Source organism: Pyrgilauda ruficollis, unplaced genomic scaffold, assembly GCF_017590135.1.
Source record: "Pyrgilauda ruficollis isolate IOZ18807 unplaced genomic scaffold, ASM1759013v1 scaffold54, whole genome shotgun sequence".
In the NCBI taxonomy this organism is placed as follows: Eukaryota; Metazoa; Chordata; class Aves; order Passeriformes; family Passeridae; genus Pyrgilauda; species Pyrgilauda ruficollis.
This window is the reverse complement of record NW_024527044.1, coordinates 1,548,656-1,571,418: the sequence shown is the minus strand read 5'-3', so window position 1 is coordinate 1,571,418 and position 22,763 is coordinate 1,548,656. Positions and strand designations below refer to the sequence as shown.

Here is a 22,763-nt window from a genome sequence, read left to right as displayed (position 1 = left end):
TTCCTTTGTTCTCCCTCTTGCTTTCAGGAGGTTTGTTTTCTTCTGGTGCAATGCTGCTTCAGACCACGAAGCTGGCTGAAAAATTCCCACTGGGAATTCTAGACCCAGCACAGAACTCGAAGTAGCCACTCTGCCAGCGCTGGTTGTAGGATGGTTTGGGTCAGACCAACCACCTCTGGGGTGTTAAAAGTAATTACATCTGTCTTCATCTGCTTAAGAGACTGTGTATGTGTAGGTGTGTACTAGGAGATTTAACTAAATGTTTTAATTTTTCATTTACTATGGGGAAAACAACACACAAAAATTATTTAATTGTAAGCGCTAGAAAATTCTGGGTTCTACTATTGAAATGTGAAAAATTGGCTATTCCATTGAGAACTCAATTATTTCAGTTTTATGTCTCAGTCTTAACTCCCTTCCAAGAAACATTAGTTTACAGACATGTTAAAAATTAAAATCAAGGCTTCTTTTGTATTTATGTACCTTTTTGGCAGAGGTGGCAGATGTAATTATTGAAGTACTTGAAGTATCTGTGGACTTTATAACTCTTGCAATATTGCTTAATTGCAAAGTCCAGTAGGTTTGCAGTGGATGCAATCAGCATTTTGGACTTCATATCTTATCTGCCTGGATAGATGTTGTTAATTATTGCCATGGGAAAACCAGCATATACTGTCATAATTTTTAGCTGGTAATTTTAATTGACAAGCTTCAGGCATTCTTGTCACTTGGGCAGAAACAGCTGTGTTAGGTTAATTCAGGTTTATCAGACTGTCTGTGGGATTTCTTTAGAGGTGAATGAACCTACATGTATCCTAAAAGTAAAACAACATTAGGGAACAACAGACAAGCTTATTGGCTTTGCAAAATATATACAAAGAATGTGTATTATAAAATCCTATATGTAAGTTTTATAGCTGTGTCAAACTAATAACAGTGTATGTGTGTAAGTATATATAGGCAAAAAATGTGAAATGTTCTTGAGAAACCTCTCTAATAAGCTGTGTTACAGACACCTGGCTGAATCCTTCTGAGATTCCCTATTTTCACAACCCAAGCAAATATCTTAGAGTGCTTTCCAGCCAAATTCACTATTCCAGAGTTAGAGAGGATCAAACAGAATTTTCACATGTGTTTCTGTATAACGTCCTTGTAATGTTTTGCTCCTTGGCTGATGCTGTTCCCCTAGAGTAGGGACTATAAAGGGATACAGGACGAAGAATGCCAGTCCCTGAGATGTGCAAACAGGTGAAATCTTCATTGACATGAGTTTATGATGGCCACTCAAATATTATTTGACGTATTTTATATGAAATCCCTTGACCTTGCATGTCAAAGAGACCTGTGTGTTGCCTTTTAAGGCCTGCTCACCAGCCACGGTGTCAGATTCTGCAGTTTTCTCCCAAGTGTGAGAACATCATTGTGTTTTTTGCATGCTCCATTTAAATTCTTCTGACATCTGCGTGGGCTGCTTTCCATTCATTAACATAGGGGAGTTGCATCTTCTTCCATGGTGGCTGGTCAGATGCCAAAGGCAGATTAAGTTTCCTTGAGCAAGGAACTTGTCACTGAGGCTCTTCGAGCTGGAGCTGGGAGCTTTGGCAGCTCTGTGAGGAGGCAGTGAGAATCATCACCACAAAAATGATTTTTATGTGTCCTGCTGTGCACCCCTGGATTTCAAATTTGATTTATAGCTGCTCTTTTAATTTATTTTTTTTTAGAAGCTGCATTTGTTTTTTCATGCAGGAGACTATAATCTAAATATTGCAGATACATTTCATTCTGAAACTATGGATTATTTCTAAAATTACACTTATGGTAATTGCTGGCTTATTTTCCAGTTCCTTAAAGTTCTCTGTAAACCCACTGCTGGCTGTGTATTTCCCTTCTTGTATTCATGTAGCTGCCTTTATTCTTTATAGTCCTGCTGAGGTCCCAAAGCAAGCAAAAAGCAACTGCTGGAGAAGTGCATAAAGCACCACGGCTCAGTGCCAGCTGCTGCTCCCACGGATGGTCAGGCTCCTGGAGACGCCACTGGAAACACTGGGGAATGTCTCACAGGACAGAGAATGGAACCCAAACGCTTGTTTCAGAGCAAGGTGCAAGAAACCTTGTCACTGTTTGGGATGACTTAGTTACATGTCAAGTTTTTATTCACTCCCCGCCACTCTTGGCTTTTACTGTATACTGCTTAAATAAATCTTTCTCAACTCAGCTATCCCTTCCAGAACTGCTGAAAATTACCTAGTTTTATGTTTTAGTCTCAATTTCTTTTGAGCAAGCTGTATATATTTTTGACTTACATTTTTCTGCACAGAAGGCTTCTTTCTTATTTTGGTGACTATCTTGATTTCTAACCTGGAACATTTTTTGCATGGGGTTATCTAATGCTAGTGTTCTCTTACCTGTGGTTTCCATTTGGCATGAATGTGTTCTGTTGCTGAAGAATTCAAAATGCTTAGCAATTTGTAAGCCATAAAAGCTGTAATTGCTTGTGAGGAATGGCTATGGTCTGTGACTTTTTGAGTGAGCGTGAAGTGTTTGTTGTTTTCCATTCATAATTAAACTGATGGAGTTGCACTGATGGTGCACTGTATATAAGTTTAAATTTATCAAGTCTGAATAATTTTTCTTGTGGAAGTGTAGCATCTCAAATATTAGTATTTCATTTTAAGACAGGCCAAGTTTGACTTTATGATGCATTGTATAGGAATTCATGTGAAATCAGGATAAAGGTTATTCTTTAGAAGTGATATCCTGGGGTAAATATTCTGTTTATAGAAGTTGTTCTCTCTCCCTTGCCTAATTGTCTTATTGAGGAAGCAGATGGCATTTAAAATATTTATTTGACGGAAAAAGCATTAACAGGAAAATGTTTGAAATTGAAAGGTAGGCAAATGCATCATTATAAGTCGTGTTTGTATTTCTACTTATATGGGTGACTAAAGAGTAGTAGTTGTAGTTCTTGGAAGTCTGTATCTGCAGTATATAGAAGTGGAGAATATTTACCTCCTAAAATAGCTCCAAGTTCCACCTCTGCACTCTTGGTTTTTCTGTACTGTTTTGTGTTAGCTGTGGGTGGAACAGATCGGAAAAGGAAGCAGTGGATTCCCGTCTTCAAATTAAAAATGGAAAGACTTTGAGCTTAATGTAGAATAGCTGGGTGAAATGTCATGTGTTACAGAGAAAAACAGGGAGTGTGGCAGGAGTCCTTTGGTTATTACAGCTTATGGGTACATCAGATAAAGTGGTCCTGCTGTTCTCATTCACTGTATAAGTTGTCCATTTGACACACTCTTTCCATGAAGTGCTTGGAAATCTTTTGCAAATTAGGCAAATCCTCAGTGTATTACAGTCTTGATTATTTTTCTGTTATGGTCACCATTTACAGCTATTGTTTAAAAGACTTCTGAAACAACATAAATGCTGTTGAAAATTAAGCACAGTTGAGAGTAACTGCTTAAGATGTGCTTCATGGTTCAGATGACTGCAATTTGAGATTTATTGGCATGCATGAATGATTCAGCTGCCCTGAGGTGTCTGAAGATTGATGTGGTATTCAAATAACTGGAGTAACCTTCAGGTCATGGGGGTTAACACTGCATTTGCTTATGGTTTCCATTTTTTGACACTTAGTTGCTGAGTGATAGAGCATAGGCAGTTCTGGTTTACTGTACTGGGAAATCCTTCTAAAGCACAAATGAGCACTGCCTGGGTGCCCTTGTGATTAACCTGGTAGTTCTTTATCTATAAAATAAAATAATTTAATTGAACACAGTCCAGTTGCAAAGATCAGCCTAAAACATTATTGATCACACACTGCTGTACGTATTACGTCCCAGTTATTTCTATTAGCTGTTACTATTACTCTGTTATATGAAGCAAATCTGAATCAGTCCAGGTTTTTTTGTTTCCTCCCATAAAGTATTTTGACAGCAGCTCAATCAAGAATGTACAAAATTACTTTGAAGACATATGAGATAAACATTCTTCACTCATAAATATTGTAGATGCCAGCTTTCAAGAGCAGAGACTATTAATCTGCATTTACTTAGGTTACTACAAATCTGGAATAACTCCATTGGAATTGCAAGTTCAATAAAAGATAAATTTATAGCTGCTTTACACATGCTGATTTCTCTGTAGAAATTTTGCTGTTAAAATTCTTGTTGGTTTTCATTCACCTGTTTGCCACCAGTTCATTCAGTGCTCATTTTGAAATTCCAGTAGCAGTTCTAACAGCTCAGACCTCTCAGAATATTTCTTATGATGAGCAGATGCTTATGAAGACTGGGGTTTCTTTTGCATTAATGGATTTTCTCTTTTACCTGCCTAAAATACAGACCACATTTATCACATGATAAAAGCCCCCTTTCCCTGAAAGAAGTATTAGATTTTCTTAGGCTTTGTGTAATATTTGATGCAAAGCCTCGCTATTCTTAAGCAGTTCTTACCTGACTGTTCTTCAGCTGATGACCAAATTCTGAGCAGATTTTACATGTTGGGTTCGTCTGGCTGATAATGGGAAAGAGCACCAAAATGTCTAAGCTGCTGTCATTTCTCCCCATCCTTGATCTGCATTATTAAAGGAGAGAAAAGTATAAAGAAAAAATGCTGTGATTGAGATTAATTTTGTGATTCCTTGATCTCAAAACTCCTAATGGTGTTTATTCCAGGATTAAACATAATGCAAAACATTATCATCATTTGTACGACAAAAGACACAATTGATTTTGGATTGCTGCTACAGCCTTGCTGAAAGACAGATTTCCTCTGTGTAGCATCAATCCAAGAGACTTGACAAATGATGTCAAGATTATGTTTTATTGTCTCTGGGGCCCTTCATGTTATATATTTTTGATGTATGAAAGCATGATGCAATTGTATGGATGTGTGAATCTTGTGAATTTTATATTGTATTCCTGGAAATCAACTTGCACAAATTTGGTTGTGTTCTAGAGTTTTTACAAAACAAGTTTCTTTTTCTCTAATCTCCTTTAATAGCAAGCTTACAAAGAGATGCTTAGAAATACACAATAACTGATAGTGATGTTTTGGGGTTGGGGATTCCCCCCCCCCCCCCCCCCCATCTGTGTAGTCCAGTAAAAATAATGTTTTTCTAAGATCACTAGTTTTATTAAGATTTAAAACTCTCCAGAGACTCTTGCTACATGTAAGTGAGGGGTGAAGTGTATGAGATACATTGCCTAGAGGGAAAGGCTCCCTTCCTGTGCTCCTGCATCATCCCAGGGTGAGCTGTGGCACCCCCTCCTGCACACGTGGCTCTGTTCTGGGTTGCTGTGGGTGCCTTGGTGGCGCTGGGCTCAGGGAACCTCTTTGAACAGTGAACTCAGTGTGTGCTACCTGAACAGCAAAAGGGTGGAAGTAAGACAAGAAAATATGAAAATACCCACTACAGGAAGAGAAGAAGTGGAATAATGCTTGTTTTTATTCCCGTACGCTGTTTTCACAGGTACTAATTTGATTATAGGTCTAATTCTTCTCTGTCACTATCAATACTTACACAGCTCAGCCTCTGTTATTACAATCAGACTGATACAGAGGAGTTGACAGAATTTGAATGAAGGCTTTTTTGTTTTGTAATACACTGGTGTTATTTTGGAATGCCTTTGTCTTAAAAAATGACAGCCTTTTTACACAATACTGCTCGTGCTGCCTTTTGCAGTTGATGATATCCAAACTAAGAATTGCCTGAAGTGGGAGTTGAAAGGCACATAACTGAGCAATCCCAACCATGATGGTGAGCTTTTCTGGTGTCTAAACAATAATAAAAAATCAGTGTAGCTACTCTGGAAAATAAATAAATAAATAGGAATTATATGTTCTGATGTCTGTGTGGAATTTTTATGCATCATATGGAAATCAGGAAAGTTCTGTTTTGTCTTCATATGGATTTCCTCTCCAATTTATATCAGTAACGATATCCAAAAGAGAAAGAAAAAAGGAGGAGCAGAATATTGAGTTTCATTTGGCAATCCAGAGATCCCTTTCACAGATGTACTTTTATCTTTGGGACAGTATTTCAGTTTCCACTTCAGCAGTGGTATATGATATTTTCAGTGTTTAACAGTGGATTTTAGAGCAGGGTGGTCTGAATTCCCAAGGCAAGCCATGTCCATTCAGACACCAGCCTTTTGTGAGAAGTCCTCAAAAGCTGCTGGGACACCAGGAGGGAGGACAAATTATCCCATGGTTCTAGAGCACAAGAGTTGAAAAGTGTTTCTCCACTGGTGTAGAAAGAGACAGGGAGAAAATGAAGTTGCAAGCAGGAAAATATTTATTTGGTCCAATGTGTTTAAAATAAAATCATCCTTTCTTTTAGGGTCAGGATAGCCTTTGTATAGTAACAATGCCACATACCTATTTTGAAGTGGTAACACTGAGATATTTGGAGAGCAGGCATCTGGATCAAGTGATACATGCTCTAGACTTTGTGATGTTTTAGTTTCACATTCTTGTAGCTGGATGGGAAAGATAAGCAAACTGGTTGACCTCTGATGGAAAAAGACGTTTTCACTTGTGTTGGACTTCAATTTTAGGTTTTGCAATTTTGAAGTAGTTCTGTAAAATGCTTCCCATGAGTGCCATTGGTCAACTAGAATTAAACAAGTTGAATAGCATAGCCCGTAACATTGGGGAAATAAAAACTGGAAATGTACTAGAGACAATAAATTAGCAAATTGCTTTGTAATGCTGTTTAGTTTGTTTTGAATAGATTGCTTGCTGTTGGAAGGTTATTATTGACTGTGCTTGTATGTTTTGTTTTTTGGCAGGTAACCCTGGACTGGCAGGTTATTACAGGACCTTTATCCAGGCCCTTTATTGTGGACTGAACCAGCAGTATCCCGTCTGGGTTGTGAGCCATGCTGGACACTGTAAACCTCCGAGTGGGATGGAAATGATAGAAGGTGCAGTACTGTCACCTGTGCATACAATTGTTTATACCCTTCCAGTTTTGGTGGCAAAACTTGTGCTTATTGAAAACAGATTGGCATGAGTTTTAAATGTCTCCATTGTATTTCTACAGAACAATTTTCAGTTGTATGAGAAGTTAGTGAAGTATTTCAGGTAAATTAGATTTGCCAGACAAATATATGCTATTAAGAGAATAAGAGAGTTTACTGTTGGCAGTCGTCAGAGACACGTTACAGTGAAGACGGTCTAGAATGTGTTTATGTTGAGAAGAGTAGAGTAGAAAAGTAAATTTTTAAATTAAATGTCCAGTTCAGAGATTGAGTAGGTTAGGAGAGATCTAATTATCTCTGAATTTAAAAACAGCTGTACTAAATCAGTGAAGTACCTGGAAGCAAGTCTCTGAGACTGCGGTATGGGATGTTTGCAGGGAAGAGGTTGCTTGTGTATCTGTTAAGAGTCTTTTGACATGCAGATCTGCAGCAAGAGGTGGTGCTCCAAGCATAGCTAGATGAGGGAACCTGCAGTGAATCCTGTCCTGAAAGCTGATTGATATTGGACATCCTCTGGACTTGGTCAAGCTACAGTGGTGTAGCAGTAAATCAGCATTTCTCGTGTTTTCTTCCTATATCACACTGTGCAAACTCCCCACTTTGGAGACCACTGATTTAGAGTGTGCAAGCATTTAAATTGTGCACTTGACTTATGAATGATGCTGCTCTGGAAAGGGGTCTAAAATGTAGCAAACTACAAAGGAATAATATGCGTGATAAGATTTAGTTGAAGTACATTTTGGAAGTGTAATAAAGACTAAAGTAAGTTTTCCAGCAGCAGCCATCAATCACAGTCTACTTCCTAATTGACTGGAGAGATATCATACTCAGCAATTTGGAAACTGAACAAAGCTACACCCTTCATTTCTACTTCTGTATGATATCCTTCTTTTCAGAGGACTCTTGCAAGCTCTGCTCCACAGAGGCACACACCATTAATTGAACATTTCACTGCTGTAATTCTGCTCCCAGCAATCAATCCACTGTGCAAAACTATTTGAAACTTAATTTTACTCATTGAATACAATACAGAAGTCATACCTCAGTTTCAATGTCCTTATCCTCCTCCTCAGCTTTTAAAAAGACGTTTGTTTTGAACACTGCTGTGAACATAAAACAGGCCAACATCAATCCTTAGGTGACGGGGAAAATTACAAAAAGGAGAACAGTTTTCTAGTTCTCTCTTACTTTATTTAAAATTAGCATAAAACATATATAGACAACAGGTGTACATACATAGCCATGTTTTAAAGTTATTTACTTCTGTGGACATCTGCTGTGGCTGGATGAGAAATAAGAAATAGAATATTTCAGACAGAAATAAGTGTAGAATCAGAGGATCATTACATTTGGAAAAGATCAAGGCAACCAAATGCTACCATACCACTAAAACATATCATGTGCCACGTCTGCTTTTTTTTTTTGAACACTTCCAAGGATGGTGACTCCACCACTTCCCTGGGCAGCCTGCTCCAATGCTTAACCACTCTCAGTGAAGAAATTGTTCCTAGTGTCCAACCTGAACCTTTCTTGGCACAATTTGAGGTCGTTTTCTCCTGTTGTATCCCTTGTTACCTGGAAGAGACCAACTCCTGCCTGCCTGGCTACAACCTCTTTTCAGGGAATTGTAGAGAGCAGTAACGTCCTCCTTGGACTTCTTTTTTTCCAAGCTGAACACCCCCAGCTCCCTGAGTTGCTCCTCATCAGATTTGTGCTCCAGACCCTTCCAGCTCATTGCCTTTTTTCTGGACACACTCCAATGCCTCAATGTCCTTCAAGAAGATGGAAGGCATGCTTTTGTTTATCCTTAGGGCTGCCAATAAACTACTTTTGGTAGCAAAGTGACACACAGTAAAGAAAAATTACATCAGAATTAAATTATTTATTTGTTCTAATAGTGTGTGTTTGCCAAGTGCTACAGAAATATGGAATCTGTGATTCATATCTTAATCAACTAAAGAGATACAATTGATGTATTAAAATATCATATACCTAATAAGTAGCTAGTCAGCATTCGTGACCTAATTATACAATATTTGGTCAAATGATAAATTATATTGAAGATAAATCTCTATAACTGCATAAACTATACAGATGAATATTGAGTTAGACAGTCAAATCAGCAAAGCATGTTTTTTTCTTCTGAATGACAGGAAGTTTTGAGTGGCATTCTTAATAGTCAATTTACAAAATAAATTTCTAATTTGATCTTTTATGTTCTATGGAATGTATAGTGTGACAAGATAATAGCGTGTTCTTAAAATCTGCTAAACTAGCCTTAGTTTATGGTTCTTGGTGAAAAAGATAGGTAATGATTGATTTCTAGTCCATCAAAAGAGTGTTTCCACTGCTTGCTCTTTACACAGGGGGGAGTAGGGCCTTCAGACCATTTTGAAACTGAATTACATCCTAAGAAACAGTATGGGAAAAGCAGAGAAGTGGTGAAGGAATAATAAATTTTCTGTCAAGACATTGATTATGTGAACCTGAAATGTTAATGTACCATCAGTGTGAAGTTTTGAACTCAAATTAAGTTGTGCATAAAAAGAAATAAATTCTAGCGTTACAGGAAAAATTGGAAGTGGTGTGTAGCTTAAATTTATTTGATATATTGCTTCTTGGCTGTTGTTATAATTCATCTGAATGGAGTTTGCTTTTGCAGCCCTCTGGCTTCTAATGAAACTGCAGAATTGGCTATGAGTGAGAGTCTGCCTCTAGCTCAAGTGGTATAAATACAGAAAAAATGACTGAAATTGTTTGGGTAAAATTGAATTTATACTTCAGCAAGTTAATAATCTTGTTAACTGCTGGCTAGTTGTCCACCAAATCACAGATAGAAGTGTGGGCATGATTAGCAGATACGAGCTGTAAGTTTTTACCATCATGATAAGCTGTGCTGGCAGGAAAGAGCCTAAAAGAGTAGCCTGAGCAAGACAAAGAGTGTGGTGTTCTGTAATAAGAGGTTATGAGTTATTTAGGACAGTGATTCCCAAACTGTGATCTGGCTGATCAGATGCAATTGGCACTTCAGCTGCTTTCCACTTGCTAAGGGGAATGAATAGTAACTAAGAATACTTTTCCAATAACACTTCTGTGTAAGCATTTGCTGCAGTGCCCTTGGAGATGTTGTGCCACCATGAATGTGTGGTGCTGGCACGGAGTGGGATTGTGGTCTGCACTGCTGCAAACAGGAGAGGAGGAGGTCATGGAAGTTTGGTGTTCCAAGAACTGGATTCCTAAAAATAGGGACGTTTCCTTGTTGTTGTGTATCACAGAATTATAGAATGGCCTGGGTTGGAAGGGAGCTTAAATATCATTTAGTTACAACCCCCTGCCATGGACACAGACACCTTCCCCTAGACCAGGTTGCTCACAGCTCCATCCAGCCTGGCCTTAAATGTTTCCAGGGACAGAAGTTACACGGACACAGGGACTCTGTATGCATTTGGTAGTTTTTGCTGGCTTGTGACTCATTTATTTTAAATAGAATAGATGTTTTTAGCAATTGCTGATGAGGGAAAATACCTACATTGCTGAATCAGGTGGATCAGAGATACTGGCAGTTTCTTTGGTCAGTACAAAAACACCTCAGAATTAATCTCTGTCATACTCAGAAGTTTTTTGACCAACAAATCCTTATCTGTGCTTCAGCCCTGTATGATTAGTTATAACAGCAGATATGTGGCCACACTGAGGTATGCAGTGATAGCCGTGTTTAAAAAGCATTTATGTCTTGCATATTTATGTGTACATGTATACATAGGGAGAAAAGCAGTAGGAAGGCAGCTGGGCTGGCATCTCACATGCATACTTTAAGCTTATGCATATACCCATTTAATTCATGTTACATACATTTAATTCACATTAATTTCTATTTCAACAACATGTTTTGCTTCCTAGGCATATCAATTAAAATATCTGAGAGTCTTTGAAAGATGAATTATCTTTAATATAAGTTCCTTTGAGGTTTAGTCATTTATATTTCTATATCACAGACACAGAAAACTCTGTAGTCATGTTTATAGCCTAGAATACATTAAAATTCTGCTTAACTGTAATGCAGATTTATATGACACAATGTCTCCAGTCTAGTGATCACACCGTGAATACAATAAAAACCCCAAGTTTCAAGCATGCTATCACAGTAGAATTATGCTGGTTTCACAACTATTTCATAGCAAGTGTAGTTTTTTTAATGTATAGAGAGAGTGAGGTCCCTGTTCACAGAGCTGGCCTTGGCACTGATTAATGGAGCTCCTCACGTGGTATTTTGTCAGCAGTGAGGGATCCCAGGTCAGGGTGTGCACAGAAGGACTGGTTGTTTTCACAGGATAGGACAGGAACTGCAGTGCAGTCCTGCTGCCCCTTGTGATCCAGCAACTGCTGTTGCCCAGAAACCTTATTCCTTCCTTGTCTTGGAAAAGGCAACCTAAGGAAGGAAGCGTGTGTGCATGTGTAAAAGTTATTATGAGCCATTTAAATCTTGAGGTTTTTGTCTCAGCCTGGCAAGATCTGAATTTTACTATATGGTTTTAAAGCTGTGTCTATTTTAAGGAAACAAATGGTCAGTTCATCTTATGAACCCACTGGAATGCTTGAAATCTAGATGTGTGAAAAGTAAGCAGCCCTAGGGATGCTGCACTACTCCATTTACTTCTTTCCTTTAAACCACATTCAGTTAATTATTCATGGATGTCCCGTAATCATGCCCATAATTATGCAAATACATCCTTAGAGTGAAATCTTGGCATTTGGCATTGACTTTATCAGTCCTGCTTAATTTTAAGCATGTGTTTAAAAGTCTTGTTCCATTCAAAATCAAAACTTAGAAAATTAAAGTTTGCCATGTATGAAGTATTTCTAAGTTGCTCTGTTCCTTTCTTTTCTAGCCATTCAAAATGTTAACAATTTTAAGTGTTTATATTATCATACCTTAGCAGCCATGTATTTAACTGTAAAGATCATTTAAAGACTATTAAGCTTATTTTGGTACCACTTAATGTATATCCCATTGAGTTTGATGGAGTAGTGACTAATTTTTGCTGATGTTACGTGGAATAGGACTTTGTCTTTACATTTCTTATGGCTATATGAAAAATATGTTCTCTGCATTCTCTATTTCTTTCTAGGTTTTCCACTAAGTCTGTCGACATAATACTTATTGGAATATTATTTTAAAATGTCCATGTGGAGAGCTTTTTAATCCATTCTAGTACTTTATTCAACTAATTCCTTGGTTAAAAGAACCAGAAGTTTTCATCCATACCTACAAATAAGAATAATATAATTCTTTTTTTAAAGATTTTTGAAAACTGATACAATCTTCTGGACCTTTATCCAGAAAACAAGATGTTAAAAAAAAAAAAAAGGCAAGAATTCATCCATTAGAGAGCACAGTGTTTTTGCTGCATTCCAGGAAACTTTGGATGTAGGTTTTGAAATTGTTTATGGGTTATTTTCTGCATAGCTGTGTTGTCCAATTGATACCAGCATTTCTGTTTAGATGCAGGTGGCTTTTAGTGAGAGCAGGGGAAGTGTTCAAGAATGTTCTACCTGGTCAAGAGGTTCCATCTTCTGGTGTCTGTTTGAAGGCAGGTCACAGTTCCCTGGGATGAGCAGTGCTATGATGTTTCAGAGTACCTTGTTTGGATGTTTACCATACTGTTAAAGGGAAAGTAAAAACCTAATGTAATTTGAAAAAAACCACAGTATTTAGATGATCTGGTTATTTTCCCCAGGGGGAATGCTTAGGAATCTTTAAACACAACTCAATTTGAAAGATAATCTTGCATCTGCTAACAGAATGACAATGAAGTAACCCCACAGCAGGGAATAGTCATTATGTCTGAAGGTGTAAGAGGCCTGGATTTGGTTTTATAGTTGAGTCAAAAAGTTTATTCACTTCACAGGTTGGCTGCAGGAAGAAAAGCTGATCAATAGTTTAATTTAGCAATTCTAATTTGTATTAGGGACCTTTGATTTAATTTTGATACCCACAAAACTTGCAGCAAATGGTGCAGACCTTGATGGGATCAGTCCAGTGTTTAATGACATTTTTATTTTCAGTTGATAGTGATCTACAGCTGTTAGAGTCAGAAACCATCAGTAATGCACAACATCATTCCAGATCCTAAAAATAATCAGGTTTGGAACATGGACCCTTTCTGGTTTTGTTTCAGTTTTAGGAATTTCCCTTCCTTTGAGGAGCAATGTAGGCATTTCAGGAAAATAGAGGAAACTGTAAGGCAGAGTGTGCAGAAGAAGTAACTGCAAATGGCCTCATTCTTAAATAATTAGTAATGAATTACTGTTGCCTCTAATGCATCTTAAATCTCTAAGATCTGAGTAGAGGCAGAGTGCTTGAAGAAATTATAAAGAACAAAATTATGTGGTACTGTGGAATCAGGTTGAATGAGTCTCATTGCTGCTTGCTGGATGAAGTTTTTCTTTTTTCTAGTTTTGATACCACATGGCACTACTGTCTTTCTTTAAGATATACATATTCTTACCTTTCTAAGGGCTGAATTTGAGGTTTTGTCAATTAATACATATATTAAAATAACCTAATTTACTACAGTTATTGAATTACTGGTGTGGTCAGGTGACTACTTGTTTGCCAAGTAATTCCCCATTGCGTTAAACATTGTAGCAGATAGTTAAAATTCTTTGGCACTGCCATTGTAGTGTCACTTTTTTTAGAACAGAACTATGGTTTCAAGCATATTATTGCTGAGCTTGCTGCCACTTCCTTCGGTGCTATGGTTTACATGATTTGGGGGATTTTTCAGTTAATCACAAAGAGGACAGTATCAGTGTTCCTGAATACACTTCAGTATGAAACTACTTGATTGTATTTGGAAGTGTTTATGTCCAGAGTGCAGGTAAAACTCAGGTGATGTGTCTTAGTATATAAATTATACTGTAAAGCCTCAGGCAGTTTCAAAATGTTTGTATTGAGCTGTTGCTTCAGTGTCTGCTAAATGTGTGAGGAAACCAAACTTTTTACAACCGTGCCTCTAGAACTGCTTGTGGTGAACAGATTTACTTTCCATGAGGAACCTCTCACATGTGCAAAATGAAGACCAAAAATCCTTTATCCATCCCCTACCATGGGCAGAGACACCTTCCATGAGATAAGGCTACTCAAAGCCCAGTCCAGCCTGTCCTTGAGGGATGGGGCATCCACAAAAAGAATTTTTTCCTTATACCTAAACTAAACCTGCCTGCCCTCTTCCAGTTTAAACCGATTTCCCTTTCTCCTATCACTTCATGCCCTTGTAAAAGTCCCTCTCCAGCTTGCTTGTAGCCCCTTTAAGTACTCAGTTTTGTATTGGTGGCACTTCAGTCTCTCTTTCACCTATCAGGTAAAACTCCAAGTAGAATAAAGCCATCACAGCAGTACCTTGGGCAGGTTGCCATAGTTGTATGCTGGGCACTTCAGGTGGGTGGCTAAGAAAGAAACCTTCAGCATTTTCTTCAGGAAGGGTAAAAAAGAAACTGCTATCTTGGTAACAGAGAATTAAATTTTAAACAGTGTAACAGAACACTGGAGAAGAAAAGATAAAAATCAGAATTTAAAGCAGTCATTTCACAAAAATGTGTTTCTTCCCCAAAGATACAAAATTTGCACTGCACAGCATATGCAAATGGTTACTTAAAGCATCAGCAACTGATAAAGAAACCTGCTACGTTTATACAAAGTACAAGGTGAAAATCTATTTGCTCTGCTGAGTTTTACCATTGATTTTCATAAATTCAGACTTTTGCCGGTGCTGTTTTTTCTGTTTCTCTTTTGCCAGTGGGGATCAGTGCTGGGAGTCACTGAGCCGTGGTTGGTTCCCTCTGCTGTCAGGTCCCACTCCTTGTGTGAAGGGAAGCCCAGGCAGAGATTACAAGCCCTTTCAAGGCAGGTAGCATTGGGAGTGTTGACTGAGTGCTGTGAGGTGGCACTGCATTGCAGAATATTTTGCAGACGTGCTGTGCTACAGCCCTCAGCACTGCTAGCAGGGGGTCATGTTCTCTGGCATAAGCTGACACAGCTCTTTGCAGTCAGTTCTGTGCTTTGCAGTTACTGCAGCAGGGACTATAAGATAATAATTTGGAAGGGTTCTTATAATCCATCAGTTTTGAGGGATACAGATGAAAGATGGAAAAATGTTATGCTTGCCTAAGTAGATCATTTAATCCTTAAAAAGGATGTTGTTGTTGTTGTTACATAATTTGGATCTGGGTATTAAATTTAACATTTCTATGGACAAATGAACATGGTGTAGAAACCTACACTTCTCTTTATACTTCTGTTGAAACAGTGTCATCCAAGATCAATGTATCCAAGGGCAAATAAAAAGACTAAGTTTACTGAATGCCATCCAAATGCCTGTTATAGGAGCTGGTGAAACATGAAGTGCATTACTGTTATTTTGGTATTATTCTGAAGAGTCATACTTAATTGAACATGTCAGTCTTGGTTGATACCACAGTACTGAATAAAATTTTGGGATGGATTTTCAAGAAAAATTAGGACTGGCCTAGCAAATTAAAAGTTACAGCTTGAATTCAATAGCAGCATCAAACACTTCAGAAAATGTTACCCATCAATCTGCCCAATCACTGTGAAGTACAGATTTTGTATTGTAACTTGGGCTGTTACATAACTGCCCCTCTCAACTCCCTGCTTTTTCCCTTTTCTTTCTCTTAACATCATGGTGTGCACCTTCTCATTTTCTCTTACTTTGAAAATAATTCTTTTTATTTCCTGTCTGTGTAATAACATGGGTTGTCTTCCTTGGCCAGCTGTCTTACTCTGCTCTAAACTGAGGCTCTCCCTTGTTTGCTCTCAGTCCTTTCTCTATTTGTATCTGTTTAAACTTCCCAAAGTTTTGAAGTGCTGTTTCCAATAGGTGTGACTGTTGGACTTGCCTACTGTGGTGCAGCACCTCATTTGTCATAACCAATGGAATCAATGCCTGTGAAGTGATACTCATCTATTTTTTGTTCCCTTCAATACAATTTCTACTGTCCTTTCCTTACCATCTATGCTACACCTTCCCATTCTTGGTGGTGTGCAGAACATCATTATTCTGGTTTTCTTCCATTGTTAATCTGTATAAAAGTAAGTTGTGTTGAAGTGTGCAGTTTTGTTCGTGTGGGTGTGTGGGGAGCATTGACACAGCTTTGCTTTGACGCTTGGCTTCAGTGTATCCAGAAACAAGAAACATAGCATGGACAATCGCCTTCCCAGGGACTCAGACCTCTTTGCTTTTTCTCCTTGAGGTCATTTTATGTTGGAAATTCAGATCTGCTCCTATACAGTGATGGGTCTCTAGCCTGTACCCTGCAAAGTGTGCGGATTTTTTGTAAGTTTGTTTTACTGTTTGTTTTCTCTGTTCATAATACGATGCTGAGAATTCTTACAGATTGCACTTCCTGCAGTTATTCAGCTTACTGACTATAAAATGCAGTCATTCAAATACAGAAAACTTTACTATATACAGTATGTAAAACACCCGTATAACATTTGCTTTATGCTCATTAAAGTGCTTGGAATGGAGATGTCAATTGGTATTGAACTGCATAATATAACACTGTTTAATGGGTTTGCCTTGCATTGGAGACAACCAACAAAAGTCTGCTTCAAAGTCTGTACTGTTATTGCATAATTACTTGATAATAGTTACTCTGAACAGAGAGAAGCAAGACTGGGAATGTAAAATAAAATAAGTTTCTAAGAGATAATTTTAATAGTTCAGGGTGCTCCTGTATGCTTTTAATAAAAATCTGGGTTTTAGTGCTTGTCATGTTTATTAGTTCATTCTGTCAGACTACTCTTGTACTAATTTAATTACAATATAGCTTCCTTTGAAAAACATATTAGGTGTTAAACAAGTGTCCCAGCAATAGGTGTGTAGAAAGCAAAGGAAATCAGTAGTTCAGTTTGTAAATTAAGGCCTTGTTATTTTTCTAGTAAAGAAAATAATACATATGACCACTTCAGTATCTTGAGTAAATGGTAATTTATTTGTGGAGGATACCTTTACAAAAAGTAATTGCTCTAATAAACACTAATGAATGGTGTGTTTATCTTAAAAGTTGTATGAACAGTTCCTGAGGGTGCTAGGGCCAGACTAAGGTCTAAGGGTTAATCTAAAACACAATGATTTAAGACCTGGTTCTTGGTGTCAGGAGGAGTTCTTCAATATTTATTTAACATTCTTTCAGGGTTTGCATCCTTTTTCTTTGGTATTTTATTGCTTGCTGATACAAATTATCCATGGTTCACTAATCAAATGAAAGTGAAACAGTCAGGCTTTTAGCAATATGTCTTTAGGAGATGCCAATACTATACCCACAAACCTTAAGTCTCAATTTTTAAGCTTACAGTTCTATTTTAACACTTACAAATGGCATGGTTCACTTTTGAGGAATTATTGTCTTTTGCTGTGGAAAAAAACCCAATGAAATTAAATAAATAATTTGTTAACCATTTTAACAGTAGTCTAAGTAATTCAGTTGCAGTTTCTGTCTGTCACTACATAAAGGAAAAGATAAAAACTTTCCAGGTGTTGCTTCATCTAAACACAAGTTATTCAGTCAAAACTACTGCTACTCCCACCAGTGTCTGTCTATGTGTTTGTGGTGGAAAAAAGAGGTGGTATTTAAAATCTAAAACACTTGGCCCAATATGTTGGTTTTACTTGGGTATTTGGTGGAGATGCAGAGGAATTTATATGTCCCTGAGCTACCCCACTAGTTCAGCCTCCAGACACTTACTTGTCCTTACCCTGCAAAAGGTCCAGCTCTGAAAATTCTTGATCACACGAGTTTGTAGAAGTGATTGATTGAAGTTTGTCCTTAGATATCCTGCTACCACTTCTTAGCATCAGTGGTCTATGGAAAAGAAAGATACAGTGCAGGTAGACCAGTGGTTTTTACCTCCCTTTCATTCATTATATGTAATTGCAGGTCACCTTTCCTCTTGGTTCCTTACTTGTTCAGGAGTAATTTGGAAGCCTTGTTTATGAGCTGATCTTGGGACATACTTCAAAGTCACTCCATGACAAGTGTTCATATGTACTGCGCTCAAATACTCAGTCACCTGTTGTGACCAGGGCAGTTCAGAGTTTGGACACGTAAAATTGTGAAATTTGAGAAGTACAAAAGCGTGCAGAAATTTAAAGGTCCTGTTAGAAAGTCAGGCCTCTGGTATCTTTTTGAATCTTCCAGTAAAAAGAAGTCTATGATTCAGCAGACTTTTTAATGAAAGGCTAACTTTTATGAATTGGCAGCCTCAAGTCTGCTCATATAACTGCTGCACTTTTTTTTTCTGCATAAGAATTTCTCTTGCATACACAGCAGAAAAGCAAACAAACACAATTCTCTGTTATTTCCCTGAAAATCAAAGTCCTCTTTCCTAGCAAGATTAACTTGTTGACTAATCTTAGAGCAAACACTTTGTTTTAATCTATCATTGTTTTCTGCCTGTAGTTTTTGCAGAGGTTAGAAAAAGACATTCATTCAAGTGATGGTGCATTTGTTTTTCTGAAAGCACATCAGAAAATTAATGCTTTGCCAAAAAAAATAAAGAAATACAGTATTTCTTTTAATACACCAGTTAAATAAAGGCTTAAAATCATGTCTTGGCCCAGATGGGGTGTTTGTAGCATAAGGTACAAGTCGTATAATTTCTACTATCTGAAAACTGCTTAAATGAGCTCTCCTTCAGCCATGGCATGTATTCCACACCTGAGGTGAAGTCACTCTTGTCTCTTCTTTGATGTAGAGCCATTGGAGTGCTGACTGCTGGTGTGTTTGTGCAAGTCTGTTTGCTTATACAAAGAACCCATTTAAGCTTCTCCACCCAAGAAATTCGTGTTGATTTTGGATAATCCCTGGGCGATTTTATTCTGTAAAATAAATAAATAAATCTTTCAGACTTGTGATGCAGCCCAGCTCTTGCACATTTTGGACTATTAGAAGTGTAGCATTTGTGTTGGGGAAACATGAAGTGACACGAGGCGTGGGCAATTTTATGTTTGTCCAGATGTCAAATAGGATGCCTATTTCAGTGCAGGGTTATGTGGCACTGGAGCTTCACCTGAGGAGTGTGGGGTTGGTCCATGATGAGAGTTTTGCTTGGGGATTACCAGACCCCACACTGCATGCTCATTCCCCTGTGTGGCTTCTCTAGGAACAGTGCCAAGGTGATTGGGTTTGGCAGTAAACCAGTATTTCAGAAGAAAAGGAAAAGTTGTATTAAACAGCTGAAACAATTCTCTGGGGTCAGCCTTGACTGTCAGGGCTCCCTGGCAGCCTCAGAGAAGTTCTCTGTGTGTGCAACACAGGCCAGTAGCCGAGGGAATCGGAGCATCCTTGCTCTGAGTGTGTGAGCAGGGCTGTGCTGGGGGTGATTTGGCCCACAGTAGAATGAGTGTCCATGATCATCATCAATCATAACTGACCCATCCAACCAATTAAAAATCAATTCTGCAGGCTCAGCTCTCCCTGGTCCTCTTAAGGAAACACTGGTGCACAGGCTTGAATTGAGTGTTCTCAAGTCTGGCCAAATGTAAGGAGGAAAAAGCCATTGTTTTCACTTTATTCTCAGTCCCCAACCATGTCCTTCCTCAGGGTTCTTGCTCTGGCAACACAGGTGGTTCTGAACAGGCACATTTCTGCTGAAGCCAATAGCTTTGGATATGTTGGCCAGAATGTCTACACTGCTATTTATTAGGTAAATAAACATTAAATTAGGTATGTAATATCTTAGGTAATTAACTTTATTTGTCTAACATAGTTAATCTAAACTTGGAAAGTATTGAGATGGGCCTAGACTGTCTCTGCTGTGCTATTTATTAATTTCATGGCAGCAGTTTTCAGCAGCTCTTTTAGCAGATGCTGAATTCATGTACGGAAAAGCCATTAGCCTCGTGAGACTGAATAATACAAATAAAAATTTGTCTTGTTTCCTGCTTGGTTTCTGGGGTCTTGTGAACCATGAAAAGTTCTCTACAAGATTTATACACCTACTTTGCTTCATTTTCCCTTGCTTTAACTGGAAAATGAGCTGAAAACACTTATTTTTCAATAATTGAAATGAAATGTAAAACATTAAAAGATGCGCTGACAAACTACTGAGGTGGCAGGGCCGGAGTGAAAGAGTACAGAAATGACAGCAAATGTTTACAAAGCACAATTGACTCACTCAACCCAGCACTATATATGTTACCAACACATATATCTTCCAGTATGTGTTTTAATACATATATACTCAATATAACTTAATCCTTCACTTGTTGCTCTATCCAATGGACCCTCATGTTTCTATTCTGCTGGCGTTTTTTGTGTTACATATACCTGTAATTAGACTTGGGATGTAGACAACCTGTTCCTGCATGAGGCTGAGCTGCTGTGTAATTTAATGTGGGAAAGGCAGCTTTTGCTAAAAGTAGAAACTAAATTTAAAAACAGTGGTTTTGCCTTAGGCTTTTATTTAGGGTTTTGGAAAATAGAACAAACTCTTTGTTTTCCATTACGTATAGAATGCCTAATAAACAAAATATCACTTCTCATCTAATTTTTCATTCCTTGGGTGTATTTTGGTATACCCTTTTTTGTTTTAAGTAAATTGCTCTAAATTATATTGGGATGTGATCATTGGTAGTTTTAGCAGAAACAGTAGTTTAACTGGAGAACAGCTTTGTTGGGACTTTGGTAGTAATTATTTAAATTCAGAAAAGATCCATCTTGAGCAATTATTTTGCTTCTAAAGGGTATGTTTCATACAGATGATCACAAAGGTGATGTAGTGCCAGTCCTTAGGCTACCAATTAGTTCTGCCACTATCAACGTCCTGATAACTTCACTACAGCAGTGTTAGTAATCTTTAGTATTTGAGGTTACTGTCCAGTTGCCATGAAATTTACTGTGCATGAATTAAAACACTGACAGCCATAATTTGATAAATGCTGTTCACAGTCATAGGCAGTTAGCACATAGTTACCTCTTTCCTCAAGCAGGTGCAAAACAATCTGAAACAGAACTACGATTCTGACTTCTTGTAGTCATTTTTCAATGCATTTCAGTCTTTTTAGTGTATTTATCTTTACAGTATCTTTGCCTGATGGACACTTTCTTCCACATCTATTTTTCACACAGAGGACTGTAGCAGAGCTCACCAGAAGATGCCAAGTGGGAAGTTGAACACCTTACTGGGCCAGTTAGGGCTGTGTGTGCCCTCTGTTAGCTGCTCCTGAGTTGTTAGAGGTGGGTGGCATATGTCAGGAACCTAGGAGACATCTGTAGGACTACGGCTCAGTAATGAGCTGGTCCCCACTGTGTGTCCAAAGTATGCTGCCAGGAGGTTTAACTTACTTCAGGCTAAAACTGCACTGCAAGTCAGCCTGTAAGGAGCATAAAAGATCAGAGATTTAATCCGTAGTGTGAAACTGAATCCTGAGATAATAGCACAGGTTTAAGAGATTAAGTGATATTAGTACCACTCCATCTTGTCTAGATAAGCTAGGGGCATTCATTCCTACATTCTTTCTGTCTCTTTTCTATTATTCTTCTTTTTTGTATTTCTTCTTACAGTCTTGTCAGTAGAGTAGTCCAGCATAAACTGGAGTGGTGTATCCTTAACTTAGTGTTTAGTTTAATGGGTAAAGCACTTCTCTAGCAGATGAAAGAGCTGTGAACCCCCTTAGACTGGGGAACTTTAGATACACATCACCCTTGTAATAAGCAAGTTACAGATGCCTGAATTGCTGGATATTTTTACAGACACCAGTTCAATTTGTCTTGTTGACTGGCCAGGAAGCAAGGAGCCAAATCCTCATCATGAGGAATTGCCCAAGCTCCTTTAGAAGGTCCCTGGCAAAACAGGAATGAAATCGTACAGTAATCTAGAACCATGAAACTCTAACTTGATTTTCCTCTTTGCAGCTGAATTGACAACGATAAGAACCTGCATTAACAGGGATATTTTATGTAGGTGCTAGTGTTCTGTCTTGACACATTCTACGGGACATTTTTATGCATCTTTAAGACAGGAGATTTTGAATATCTGAAGGTTGCTAGTGCGTGATGACATATATAGTAGTTTGTCTTCTGTGGAGAGGGACTCATTCCTGGGCAGTATTGCTGTTGTAGGTCCTGATCTCTCAATGTAAAGTTGGATTGATTTAAGCTGACCCAATGCTCTGAGTTTGGTCTTGTTCTGAATGAAGGAGATTAAAATAGTGGATGATGTGCTATGAAATCTCCATGTATTTACATATCTTGTACTGGTTCCCAAGTTAGACATAAGGCTTTACATCCTGTGCATGTGATTTATCAGTCAGTATTTTCCAGTGGTGGTAACTGAAAATTAATTTTTTAAGTCTGGTGAGGGGGTTTTTTTTGTGTGTGTTTAGTTTAGTCTTTAGTTGGGTTTTTTAAATTAATACATGTTTTTATTTCAGTATTCTACAAAGAAGAGGGGCAAAAAAGAGACATGCCTGAAATTTTATTCATTGAACCAAAGGACTTCTTTTCTTTTATGTTTCAGACACAGATATTAAGGAGCTAGAGGATGTTTTTGGACTTAACGGACAAGTAGAGCATAAGCTGAACTTCCTCAAAAAGAATGTATCAAAAGACATAAAGCTGGTACTGATTGCTCATTCTATTGGCTGCTACATCACCCTGGAGATGATGAAACGAGCATCAGAACTTCAGGTACATGAACCTTCTTGAATGGGAGTTGCTTTATTAGCAAAGCAGTGCACATGCTCAGCCTAT

General features: G+C 38.0%; 1 protein-coding gene across 2 annotated transcripts in view; it reads left to right on the top strand.

Moving 5' to 3' along the window:
• LDAH (lipid droplet associated hydrolase) overlaps nt 1-22,763 on the top strand; it is a 109,747-nt gene that overhangs the window by 24,558 nt on the left and 62,426 nt on the right. For both annotated transcript variants that reach the window (XM_041480973.1, XM_041480972.1), the window contains exons 3-4: nt 6,795-6,929; nt 22,531-22,700. In XM_041480973.1, the coding sequence (XP_041336907.1) occupies nt 6,795-6,929; nt 22,531-22,700 (305 nt within the window). The remainder of the gene's footprint in view (nt 1-6,794; nt 6,930-22,530; nt 22,701-22,763) is intronic.